The sequence below is a fragment of the Neophocaena asiaeorientalis genome, unplaced genomic scaffold (assembly GCF_003031525.2).
Source record: "Neophocaena asiaeorientalis asiaeorientalis breed wild unplaced genomic scaffold, Neophocaena_asiaeorientalis_V1.1 scaffold275, whole genome shotgun sequence".
Lineage (NCBI taxonomy): Eukaryota > Metazoa > Chordata > Mammalia > Artiodactyla > Phocoenidae > Neophocaena > Neophocaena asiaeorientalis.
The window spans coordinates 3,382,632-3,395,728 of record NW_020173679.1 but is presented as its reverse complement, the minus strand read 5'-3'; the positions used below and the strand labels follow the sequence as shown (position 1 = coordinate 3,395,728).

General features: G+C 49.6%; 1 protein-coding gene and 1 non-coding gene across 3 annotated transcripts in view; both read left to right on the top strand.

Annotated features, from left to right (window-relative positions):
• The window catches only part of NECAP2 (NECAP endocytosis associated 2), a 14,191-nt gene extending 6,913 nt beyond the window's left edge, over window positions 1-7,278 (top strand). The window contains exons 6-8 of one of the 2 annotated variants that reach the window (XM_024749775.1): window positions 1,761-1,938; window positions 5,100-5,202; window positions 6,018-7,278. In XM_024749775.1, coding sequence (XP_024605543.1) covers window positions 1,761-1,938; window positions 5,100-5,202; window positions 6,018-6,066 — 330 coding nt within the window. In that variant the 3' untranslated portion in view covers window positions 6,067-7,278. Of the gene's footprint in view, window positions 1-1,760; window positions 1,939-5,099; window positions 5,203-5,976 lie in introns of both variants that reach the window. The other variant, XM_024749776.1, reaches the window with a different exon arrangement.
• Window positions 7,279-10,893: 3,615 nt separating this feature from the next.
• TRNAE-UUC (transfer RNA glutamic acid (anticodon UUC)) lies at window positions 10,894-10,965 on the top strand. Its single transcript has one exon. It is a non-coding gene; the product is annotated as a tRNA-Glu (tRNA).
• Window positions 10,966-13,097: the final 2,132 nt, after the last annotated feature.

The window sequence follows — 13,097 nt, the reverse complement described above, 5'->3', positions numbered from 1 at the left end:
AGGGGGTCAGCGTGCTCATCCCAAGCTATGTCTTGGTCTGAGCCTTGAGGAAAGAAGATTTGGTAGCACTCTGGGCAGGAAAGCCTCGAGGGTGGGCACTGGGAGTCATGGGCAGCTTCTGCTGGTGGTGTCGTCCTGGCTCCCTGTGTCTTGTCCTGAGCTGCCCTACATCTGGCTTTCCCCCGTTAGCTCCTGTTGAGAAGAGGGAAAGGTCAAGCTGGGCTGGACAGCGAAGACTTGGCCTTTACCTGGCTATGGGGGTGGAGATGAGTGATTTGGGGGAACCAAGGACCCAGTGGATTTGTTTTCTGAAGAAAGTTTGTAACCCTAAAATAACGCTCTTCCTCTTTACTTACTATCTCTTTCTCCTCTTTTCTGCTTCATGCTGGTGATGGTTTGGGACCCTTGAAGTTGGCCAGCTGGCCCTTAAGAGAAAATCCAGGTCATGCCAGTGAACTGTTGGGGATGTGAATCTCTGTCTTGCTGGGAGGAAACTAACATTTAATGAGCATCAGCTGTGTGCCAGGTAGTGTTTTTAGGTACTTCTCCTGTGAATTAAACATCCTCCGCTCTTATAGGTGGGGAAGTTGAGGTTTAGAGAGCTTGAGGGTCTTGCCCAGGGTCGTAGAGCTAGAAATACCTGGCACAGCTGGGCTCACGCCCAGGTCTTTGAGGGCTTTTGCCTTCAGGCTGTGGTCTCAGCACGTGATTAAGCTGCTGCTCTCCTGACAAGGTGGGAACCGCGTCGTCTTCACCTTTGAGCTGCTCTGGTTTCTGGTTCACCTGGCTGTTCAGGTTTTTGTTTTTCTTTTTTAAATGTTCTGTCGAAGTATAATATGCGTACAGAAAAGTACACACGTTATAAATGTAGAACTCAGTGAATTTTTAAAAACCAGGTTTACCCCTACAAACTAGCCCCCAGACCAAGAAAGTGGGCGATTATCAGCACTCTGGAAGCCCCTCTCCTGCTCTCTCCCACAGGATGGAGTGGCCACTGTGCTGACTTTGAACACCCTAGGTTTTGTTTTCAGTGTTTTATTAATTGACTCATACACTTCATACCCTTTTGTGTATGACTCCTTTCCTTTACTCAGTGTAGTATTTGTGAGAGCATCCATATTGTTTTGTGTAGTTGCTTTTTTCTCGTTGTGGCATGCTCCGTCATGAGAACATATCCCAATATCTACCCATTTAACTGATGGTGGACTTTTAAGTAGTTTCCATTTTGGGGCTATTGCAAGTAGTTCTGCTGTGAATGTTCAAATGTGTGTCTTTTGGTGCACATGTGTATGCGTTTCTGTTGGGTCCATGTAGGAGTGGAATGGCAGGGGCGTCGGTTCATACGTTCAGCTTTAAAGATTCTTCCAGTTTTTCAACGTCGTTTCCTCTGGTTACATTGCCACCAGCAGAATATGAGTGTTCTGGTTGCTCCATACCCTTTTCAGTACTTGATATGCTACATCTTAGCCATCCTGGTGGGTGTGTAATGGTATATCATTGTAGTTTGATTTGCATTTTCCTGATGATTAATGAAGTCAGGTGCTGAGTTTTTAAATTAAAAGCATCTGTGATAGCTTTAGAATTGTGATGCATTGAATACACCCCATAACAATGGAAGTGTTGGATGGATGGCTCTTGAACATCTTTTGGTGATACAGACGTTTGGGGCCCAGGGGTCACCTTGGGCCTCCTCTTGAAGTTTTCTGATCGCAGAGGCACTCCAGCAGAACTGACTGATCGCATTCCTGCCCTCTCTTTAGAACATGAAGAAGAAGGAAGGAGCAGCTGGGCCTCCCCGAGCCCGGCCCGCCAGCACAGGAGGACTGAGCCTGCTTCCCCCTCCCCCAGGGGGGAAAACCTCCACCCTGATCCCTCCCCCTGGGGAGCAGTTGTCTGTGGCGGCATCCGTTGTCCAGCCAGCAGTTGCTCCCAGTTCAGGTCAGTGCTCGAGGGTGACTATTCTTGGTGCTAAACCTGCACCTTTGGGTTCTTCTTCCTCTCTGGCAGCTGGGGCCCCATGGCTTTCCCTCCTTCGCTCACACTGGTCACACTTAGTACCCGTGTGTGACAAACTGGAAGGTGGGTGCCACAAAGCTGGTCCTGTCCACACTGGGTAAGGGCTTCCTCTCTTCCCACCACTTACCCCTTCAGGGCGTCTGTCCCCCATGATGGGCAGGGGCTACAACTCATTTGTTGCTGTGAAATCATCAGCGTGTGGGTTTCTGGTTCTCAGAGGCTGCTCACTGAGTGAGTGAGTAAGTGATGGAGACATGGTCTCTGCTCACAGGGAGCTCAGTATAATAGGAGAGAGGAGTCATGGGCACAGAGACCAAACGTATGGGGACCAGACTAACTACCAGCCAGCATGATCTGGGGAGGCTTCATGGAAGAGGTGGCATTGAACTGGACCTTGAAGGAAGAAGATTGGGGCTGGGGACACTTGCCATTCCAGACAGAAGAAGAGCATGAATAAGGCTTAGACTCTTAATATTTAAAACACTGGCTGTGTTTAGGGAGATGAAGGCAGCATAAGTGTTCCAAGGTGAGTGGTGGGAAATAAAATTGGAGATTTAGTTTGAAGCAAGCTCCTCAGTGAGGCTGTTTGGTGCTAGAAAGCTGGGAGGCAGCTCCCCCAGCAGGCTGCACTGGTGCTTGTTCCAGGGTGTAGGGAATGCCTTTTGGAGACCCTGGGATTCCAGAAGTTAGTGCCTAGTGCCAGCCTCTGGCAGTGCTGGAATGCCAGCCCAGTCCTTCAATGTCCCTGCCCTGCCTGCCCAGCCCGGCTTGATGCTCCTGGCCTTCCCCAGGCTGGGTGACTGTCACCAGCCCGCTTTCTCCACACAGCTCTCACCAGCATTTTGGGGGAATGGGGGGCAGGATCCAGACAAGAAGCCTGCTTTCTTTTCCTTTTAAGGGTCATGGACATTGGCTCCCCTATCTGGAGGTCAGGCTTCAAACCTCAGCCCTGTGGGAAATACCTTAATCTAGGCGGGGGGCAGGAGTAGCAGTCAGGGAGCACCCCTGCCTGGACCCTAGCAGTTATTCTCAGAGTGAGTCCGAGGACCACCTGCCTTGGCATCACCAGGGACAGGGGCAGGACTCTGCACACTTAACGTTATTTGTGTGCTCACTAAGGTCTGAGAGCCACTGTCTTAGGCCTTGCAGCGGCAGGCGGACTCTCAACCACTGTGCCACCAGGGAAGCCCTGCTGGTGCATTTTTAATGGCCAGTATGGAGATCCTGCTATGTGCCAGGTAGTGTTTGAGACCCTTTTGATACTACAGGTACAGCCCAAGTCCCTGCTCTCAAGGCCTTATGTTTTAATGTGTAAGACAGGCAGTTGGCATGTTTACGAAGAAAATGGTGTCAGGTAACGAGAGTTGTGAGTAGCTAACATTTTTTGAGCACTTACTCTGTGTTCCAAAATCAGACTGGCTGAGTTCAAATTCAGAAAATTGCCTACTACTTTGTTCCTCAATTTTCTTATCTGTAGGGTGGGGGTAGTAATGATCCCTACAGTACCGGTTTCTTGTGCGGATCCGATGAGCCAATCCACATACAGCACTCAGAACAACGGCTGGAACATTGTAAGCACTCGCTGAATGTTAGCTCGCATTTTAGGATGTTGTCGTCATTATCATCGCTGTTTGCTGGGCCTGTTCTAAGCCTTCCACATACATTAACTTATTTAATTCTCAGACCAGACAGTCACTGTTACTGTCTATTTTAGAGATAAGGAAACTGAGACTTAAGTAACCTGCATAAAGTCAAACAGCTGGTCCTGGCCTGTCTTCCTCCAGTGACTGTGATGAGGTTCAAATGAGATAATGTCCGTTAGGCACTTGGTGAACTGCAAAACTAAACTGTGGAGGGCCCTAGTTCTATCTGGTTTCCCAGCCCAGAGCACATTAGGCATAGCAAAAAAAAAAAAAAATTTTTTTTTTTTTTTTTGCCACACCACGTGGCATGCAGGATCTTAGTTCCCTGACGAGGATCGAACCTGCGCTCCCTGCAGTGGAAGCATAGAGTCTTAACCACTGGACCTCCAGGGAAGTCCCTAGACATAGCAAATTGGTGGGAAGGTGGAGGGTGGCAGGCACAGGGCCTTCAGAAAGGACAGCTGGCAGCACTGGGGGAGGTGCCAGAAAGACACAAAAGCAGCACTGCTGCCCCATCGTGCCACCCACCCCAGTGAAGAGATACACGCAGCTGTGTAACTAAAAATGGTGGAACTCTAGGCGTTCTAAGCAGTAGATATGGAAAGACTGATGCTGCTGTCCATAGCTTCCAGAACAGCCCAGGGATTAAAGAAAAGCCCAAAGGAGTAGATTCAACTTCATCATTCTTATGAAAAGTAGGAAAATTAGAAAAGAAATTAAGCAAGGTAAACAGAAAATACGAAATAAAATGGTAGAAACTAGTGCACGTGTTCAGTAAAAAGGATAAACTGGCAAAATATAACAAGAGAAATTGCGGGATCAAGTCTAATAGTGGGAGAGGTCCAGAGGCCAAAAGCCTACAGTGCAGCCCTCAGCTCCCCACAATACTGCACACACGCACACTTTTAAAAAAAATACACACAGCTGCCCACGTCTTTGTTAACTTCTGGAAGGCTCTCCCCAGCCCCTAACCAGTTTGGCTCCCAGGACTTCGTACTTGTCTGGCACAGAATTGTCTCAGCTTGTTGATGCAGACTCTGGACTGAGGACTTTATATGAAGACGACCTTGTGGTTCTGGTGGGCATTCTCCATCCAAGAGGTCAGGGCAGGAGATAGTAAATTTTAAACAGATTTCCAACATAAACGGTTGAAACGAGGTCAGCCTCAGGTACAGGTGATGGTGTGTGACTCGCCCTTGCTGGTACCCCTCCCCTCCACCGGGTATGTGGCCTTCTGTCTCCAGGAGCCCCTCGAGGGCTCGTAAGAAGACAGTGGAAATGTGGCTGCTTGTAGGTGTTTTGTTGCCCCAAAGCACGTCTCTCTGCGTATGTCTTTCTCAGTCACCTGGAATCTCGAGTCTGATTTCGGGGTCACTGAGACAACCAAGAGGTGAGATCTCTGACTCCTCTGTCTCCTTCTCTTCTCTCCCTTCCCTTCAGACTTGGAGACATCAATTGGAGGTGCCACTGTGTCCTGGCCGCAGCCCAAGCCTGCCGCTCCTGCCACCGCCGACATCTGGGGAGACTTCACCAAATCCACAGGGTGAGGAGGGTCATGTTCTCTGTGGGGGGCCTGGGGCCAAGGCTCTTTCTCTCAAAAACCTGGGAGCAACAGCTCTGGTTCAGACATTTTCCGGCCAGCCAGAGGACAGAGCCCCAGAGTGCCCACTTTGGGAGGCATGTTTCTCTCCGGGAAGGCTTTTTGCTGGTTTCCACTGCTGGGTGGCCTGGAGCCACCTTCTGCAACTCTTTCTGGTCTTTAAACCACCTCACCAAGTGCTTTGGCTTGTCACCAGTACCTCCCTCTTCCCCTCCTCCCCTGCAGCTACCCTAGGATACTGGGCTGAGAGTTAACCTGGGTTCTGGCCTTGGCCCGTTGTCATGGGACCTCTGAGGCAGGGTCTCTTGCCTTTTCTGCTTCCTTAAAATTTCGAGCCTTTACTTGGTGTCAGGGTGAAGAGATGCTAAGTACTAGTCACACAGTTGTTTATGTGGACAAGCTCTAGGACAGGAGTCAGCACACATTTTCTATAAAGGACCAGGAAGCAAATAGTTTAGACTATGCAGACCATGTGGGCTCTGTTCCGGCTGCTCAGCACTGTTCTTGTAGCTCAAAAGCAGCCACAGACAGTATATAAATGAATGAGCATGGCTCTGTACAAATGAAACTTTACCTACTAAAACAGGCAGAGGACTAGATTTGGTCTAGTCCTGGGCTGTAGTTTGCTGACCCCTGTTCTAGAACATTCGGGGACTAGCCTTTTGGAGCTCTTTCTGCCCAGAAAGAAGTCCCGTCTTATCTGCTTTGTATTTTCAGATATCTGAAATCTCCCACCCCTCCCTATCTAACCTTTCCAGGTCGACCTCCAGCCAGACTCAGCCAGGCACAGGCTGGGTCCAGTTCTGACCTGAGCACAACTCCTTTTCCTCACACAACTTCTGGAAAGGAGCTGCCTCATATGGGCGGAAGGAAGGAGGATGAAGCACTCCCTGGCCAGCCTCTGTTTGGAGCATGACTCTCTCCTCTCCTCTTCCTTGCCTGACCTCTCCTGACAGACTGGGCGTGTCAGGCAATAAGTGGGCACCATGTCGCGCTGTTTCCCGGGATTCCAGCGTGCAGCCAGAACACGGGAGAAGAGTTGCAGGATCCCTGTCCCTGTCTGTCCTCTTGACTTGAGAGAGACTCTGAGACGTCTTCCATCGCAAAGACTCGTATTAAACACAAGCCCCTGAAGCAAAAGAAGGGGTCGAGTGTGCTGCCTGGATTCAGATCACCCCTTCTCGGGGGGTTACAGGTGTCACGTGATCAGTGTCTGGAGGGGGGCTTTCCTCACTCCCATTGGCTGTAGCCATTCCAGTCAGGTGCCTTAAGAGGAGGGATTCCTTCCTGATTTCTAGCAGGTTTATAGGCTGCAGCTTGGACAGATAATCAGGAGGGAAATCAAGAGTATTAACCAGACTTTTAAGATTTTTTTGATACTTGCTTTGCTAACATGCTGGTCTGCACTAACTGCTTGTCTTTGCAAAAGGCTTGCTTCTGTAGTCCGCGCCCGCAGGGGCCTCTGAAAGCATTCCTCACTGTCAGTCGCAGGAGCTGCTCCGAGCCCCAGGAAGCAGTGTTCATCTCAGCTATGGGGCCTGGTTTCCGTGTTTGCCGGGCCGGGCAGACGCTGGAAACCAGGTGCGACAGTGTTCGCGCTGGAAAGTGGCAGCTGTTCTCACGCAGGTGGGGCTCTGACCTTCCCGTTCGCCGGCAGCTCTCTGGGCCCACAGTGCAGTTCCTGGCGGACTTGGGTTTTCTCCTGGGTGGTTTCTGAAGTGCCTTGTCTGCAGACAACCTCTTACTTTCTTTTCTCCTTCAGGGACTGTACATGAAAGACAGAAAGAGTTCTGAAGCAACTGGAAGTCTAGAGTTGCCTGGTTTATAAGAAATAATTTTATAAGAAATAATTTTATCTGAGCACAACCTCTAAAATTTCTTTTATCGACATACGTTACCTCTTAATTGAAAGATTTCTTTTTTTGAAGGGTCAAGATGATGAACTGAAAAGAAGTGTTAGCCCCTTTGTGGGACCAGATTTCTAAGATGAAAAATAAATATTTCTCCTCTGTCAGTGTACATCAAAGATGGAAGTGTTTTTGGCGGCATGGCTGCCAAACCCTCCAGGATGCCTCAGCCACCTCTCACCACTGAGCATTTGTCCAGACTTAAAAGTCTGGGGCCACGGTGACAGATTGGCCAAAATAGGGGAATTTGGCCCTCTTGCCCTAAGGCAACCAGCAATTTCCCTTCCACATAGAAGAGACAGTCTTTCTGCCATTCTGGGACATTCTGGGCTCCTTGCTTTCTAATGTGGGAGGAGAGTCCTGCTTCCCACCAAGACCTCCCCATAGAAGCATCTTCCTAAATAGTAAGGGTATCTGGGCACACAGAGGCCAAAAAATAAGATAAAGGCCTTGGTGCTTGTCATGTCTGGGTTGTGTAAGAAAGATGCATTTTTATTGTTGGTTAGAAGTGGCCGCTCTGGCTAATAAACTGTGTAAGGGAGGACAAAGAAAATTGGAATTGAGGATCCTCATGTCCTTTGAATAAGGAAAAGGAAATTGCATCAAGGGATTCTCAGGAGTAGTAAACTTCTTTGTGTCTGCTTCCCATTACTCTCTATCTTCTTTATAAGTGCTTAGAGGCTGGAAAAGAGGAAGCTTAGAGTTAGAGGAGAGCCTTAACCAGAAGCATATACCATTGAAGGTAAGCCCTTTGGTCCTGCAGACAGACCTGGGCTTTGATCTAGGTTGTCTACTGGTAAATGTGTGACCACAGGCTCCTTAAGCCAAGTGTCACTCAGATGAGGCATATGAAGCACTAGCGGGTGCCCATCCTATAGTGTGACCTTAATCACCTTTATGTAGGATCAGAACCATCACTCATGACGGTGCTGCTAAGGCAGCTGATGAAGGAACAGCGGTCACAAAATCTAACCTGAAAAGCACCCTGAGGGGTCTCTGGTGGGCGGGGGATAGTCTGGTGCTCTCCGTCACCAACTGGAATCCCAGCTACGGGACCACGGTCCCCAGGAAAACTCCCAGTACCAAACCAGGCATCTCTTCACTTACACCCTTGACTGGAGCTTCCACATTGGTGGGGTGGGGGTAAGAGATGGGTGTTGGGTTTGGGGATTTTGAGACCTGAGCTGCTCTCTGTACAGCAGGAGGACCGACCTGGACACATTGAGGTGGCAGGCGGACTACAGCAAGATGTTTCCATGATTAAATGGCGTGGCACTGCAGCATCTGTCTTGCTTTAAAGAAACCACCTGCCATGTTGTGTGAGTTGCCCTAATCCGAGGGTCAGTGTCAAGGTGGCAACAGTAGCCTCTGCCGATAGCCTTCCTCAGTTGATCCTCAGATGAGTCCCGCCTGCCAACACTGTGAGTGCAGCCTTACAGAGGACCCAGCCAAGTTGTGCCCAGACTCCTAACCCCCGGAAACTGAGTTAGTAAATGTGTTTCAAGCTGCCAAGATGGTAATCTCATTAGGCAGCAATAGATAACTAATACAAGAGGTGAGTGAAGGGCATTGGAGATGGGAGTCAGTGTGAGAAAAGTCTGGACAGGGACCTGCCTGGTCATGCATGGTTAAGAATCCGCCTGCCAGTGCAGGGGACACGGGTTCGAGCCCTGGTGCGGGAAGATTCCCACACGCCGTGTAGCAACTGAGCCCATACGCCACAACTACTGAGCGTGCACTCTAGAGAGTGTGAGCCACAACTGCTGAGCCTATGTGCCGCAACTACTGAAGCCCGTGCGCCTAGAGCCCATGCTCTGCAACAAGAGAAACCACCAAAATGAGAAGGCTGCGCATCGCAATGAAGAGTAGCCCCCGCTCGCCGCAACCAGAGAAAAGCCCGCGTGCAGCAACGAGGACCCAACACAGCAAAAAATATAAAAAATTTTGAAAAGAATCCTGCCAATGCAGGGGCACGGGTTCGAACCCTGGTCCAGGAAGATCCAACGTGCGATGGAGCAGCTGAGCCCCTGCACCACAGCTACTGAGCCCGAGTGCCACAGCTACTGAAGCCCAAGCGCTTAGAGCCCGTGCTCCGCAACAAGAGAAGCCACCGCAGTGAGAAGCCCGCGCACCACAATGAAGAGTAGCCCCTGCTCACCGCAACTAGAGAAAGCCCGCGCACAGCAACGAAGACACAGTGCAGCCAAAAATTTTTTTTTAAAGTGGACAGATTTAATGGCTGTATGGCCTTGGGAGGTCACTTAACCTGCTCCTTGGGGGCCTCACTTTCCCTGTATGTGGACAGCAACTATTGCTTATGTGCTGCTTACTCTGCACAAGGCACTGTTCCATGCACTTAACAGAAAATTCATTGCAGGCGGTCCAGTGGTTAAGACTCCTCGTCCCCACTACAGGTGGCACGGGTTCGATCCCTGGTCAGAGAACTAAGATCCTGCAAGCTGTGCGGCCAAAATAAATAATTTTTAAGATTCATTTCATTGTCACACCGGCCCTGTGAGATAGATACTCATCCTTGTTTTACAAGTGATGGGACTGAAGCACTGTGAGGTGATGTAATTTGCCCGAAGTCACATAGCTGCTAAGTTGGAACCCAGGCAGCCTGGCTCTAGCATCCATGCTTTTAATCAGGTTGATCTTGAGTGGTGCTGCTGACAGGGCTGGCACCTAAGACCTGCCTAATACATGGAAGTTCCCATTCACTCCGTGTGGATTAAGAAAGCCCTAATAGGGGGGCTTCCCTGGTGGCGCAGTGGGTGAGAGTCCGCCTGCCGATGCAGGGGACACGGGTTCGTGCCCCGGTCCGGGAGGATCCCACATGTCGTGGAGCAGCAGGGCCCGTGAGCCACGGCCGCTGAGCCTGCGCGTCCGGAGCCTGTGCACCGCAACGGGAGAGGCCACAACAGTGAGAGGCCCGCGTACTGCAAAAAAAAGCGCCCTAATATGGCAGGTGTTTAATGACAGGCCAAGGGGTGGGGCTTTATTCCATAGGTAATTGGAAACCACTGAAATGCATCATAGACACACAGTAGGTGCTCAATATCTTTTGATTTCTCTAAGGAAGGTACCATCCTCTGTGGGCAGAGTAGACCTGATTATGGGTGTGTAATGCAATAAGAAAACAGAAAAACAATACTAACAAGCAAATGTAATATTATCATAGCAAAAGACTGGAAATAGCTTACACGTCTATATTAGTTATCTATTGCTGGGTAACAATCACCCCAAAACTTAGCTTAAGACATTTCTTGTCTGACACCTGGACTGCAGCCTGGGAGAGGTGTGGAGACAATACCCAGCTAAGCTGCACCTGGATTTCCCACCCACAGAAACCGAGACAATAAATGTGTTGAGCTGCTAAGTATTGGGGGTAAGGTGTAGACGTGCTCTCTTTCGCGTAAAATGGGAAGGGGAAAATATGTGCATAAAATATCTAGAAAGATATATAGGAAACAGCACCGCACAGGTTGCCTGCAGGGAGAGACTGGGTGACTAGGAGACAGGGATGGGAGGGATACTTACTTTTACTTTACAACGTTCTGCACTATTATTTGAATTCGAACCATGTAAATGTACCATCTTTTCAACAAAAGAGAATATGTTTAAGAGGTCATCTGTCATCCTAACACCTAATGATAGCATGGTTAACGTTTTAGTGTCTTCTCATGTTTTTCCTATTATATCTATATAAGAAATATTTTTCGGGAATTCCCTGGTGGTCCAGTGGTTAGGACTCGACACTTTCACTGCTGTGGCCCAGGTTCAATCCCTGGTCAGGGAACTAAGATCCTGCAAAAAAAAAAAAAAAATTACAAACAAGGGCTAATTCTGTCCTACTGTTCCGAAACTTTTCACTTAATATAACAATTTCTGGACTTTCCTGGTGGTGCAGTGGTTAAGAATCTGCCTGCCAATGCAGGGGACACGGGTTCAAGCCCTGGTCCGGGAATATCCCACGTCAGGGAGCAACTAAGCCCATGTGCCGCAAATACTGAGCCTGCGCTCTGGAGCCCACGAGCCACAACTACTGAAGCCCGTGCGCCTAGAGCCCAGGCTCCACAACAAGAGAAGCCACTGCAGTGAAAAGACTGAGCACTGCAACAAAGAGTAGCCCCTGCTTGCCGCAACTAGAGAAAGCCAGCAAGCAGCAATGAAGACCCAACGCAGCCAAATAAATACATACCTACACACATAAAATTTAAAAATATATATGTATAACAATTTCTCCAGTTGCTGAACTTTTTTTGTAACATTTGGAATGACTTAATAGTATTCCATTAAATGAACAACTTACATATGCAAGTCCCCTATTGCTGGACATTTTGGTCTTCCTAATTTTTTGCTATTAAAGCCAGGCATTAAAAGGCATTGCCAATTAGCCTTAAGATATCAGGCAAATCCAGTTAACCAGAACATCTGTCCTCTAAGCCTCCTGGGTAATGTGGTTTTGCTGTTGGTGGGCAGAGTCCAACCCAGCCTAGCACCTGGGTTCGGCAGGCACTTGGCTCCAGCAACCTGGGGTTGGTAAGTCCCAGTCACTTGTTTCCCAGTTACCTGAGTTGCAGACTTAGAACCCTCCGCAGTGAGTAGGTGAGTACCCAACACAACTCCCTTCTGGTGGCTGGACCTTGGGGCTCTGGGCTGGGCACCACCTGGTTATGGAGCAGTGACCAGTGGGCAGCAGCTCTGGGTATTCAAATGCTCACAGGCCAGGCTGAGCTGAGCAGAGTCACTGAGTCAGCACAGCAGGGGAGCTCAAGGCCTCTGGAGGAGGGTTGGTGTAAGTATGTACCTCCCTGCAGCAGGATCCTGGGGCCCCCGGGGATAGGGTCAAGGAGAGAGGAACTGTGTTTGCTGTCCCTCCCAAAATCTCACATTAGGCAGCATGGTGTAGAGGAAAGAGCATGGGTTTGGGGACTTCCCTGGTGGCACAGTGGTTAAGGATCCGCCTGCCAATGCAAGGGACACGGATTCGAGCCCTGGTCCAGGAAGATCCCACATGCCATGGAGCAACTAAGCCCGTGCATCACAACTACTGAGCCTGCGCTCTAGAGCCCGTGAGCCACAACTACTTGGCCTGTGAGCCACAACTACTGAAGCCTGTGTGCCTAGAGCCCATGCTCTGCAACAAGAGAAGCCACCACAACGAGAAGCCCATGCACCACAACGAAGAGTAGTCCCCGCTCACCACAACTAGAGAAAGCCCGCGTGCAGCAACAAAGACCCAACATAGCCAAAAAAAAAAAAAAGTTAAAAAAAACCCCAAAAAGCCCAGGCTCCTCTTTGACAAATAAAACTCCCACTTATCCCCTCTGACTGATGGGGAAACCATTGGCTGTAGGCCTGCTGCTTTTCTTTCTGGGTATTTACTTTTTTTCAAATGTAAAATCATAAAATGAAATATGCTTTTATAGTCAAAACACCCCTCCCTAAGCCCTAGAGTGGCATGTGGGATCTTCCCGGACCGGGGCACGAACCTGTGTCCCCTGCAACGGCAGGCGGACTCTCAACCACCGCGCCACCAGGGAAGCCCTGCCTCCCCGTTTTGAGGTGGATCTGGTGCCTTCAAGAATGCAGGGAATGGACTTCCCTGGTGGCGCAGTGGTTAAGAATCTGCCTGCCAATGCAGGGGACATGGGTTTAAGCCCTGGTCCAGGAAGATCCCACATGCCGCGGAGCAACTAAGCCCGTGTGCCACAACTGCTGAGCCTGCTCTCTAAAGACCTCAAGACACAACTACTGAAGCCCACACGCCTAGAGCCTGTGCTCCACAACAAGAGAGGCCACTGCAATGAGAAGCCCACGCACCACAACAAAGAGTGGGCCCCGCTCTCTGCAACTAGAGAAAGCCTGCACACAGGAACTAAGACCCAATGCAGCCAATAAATGAATAAATAAATAAGTTTATGTAAA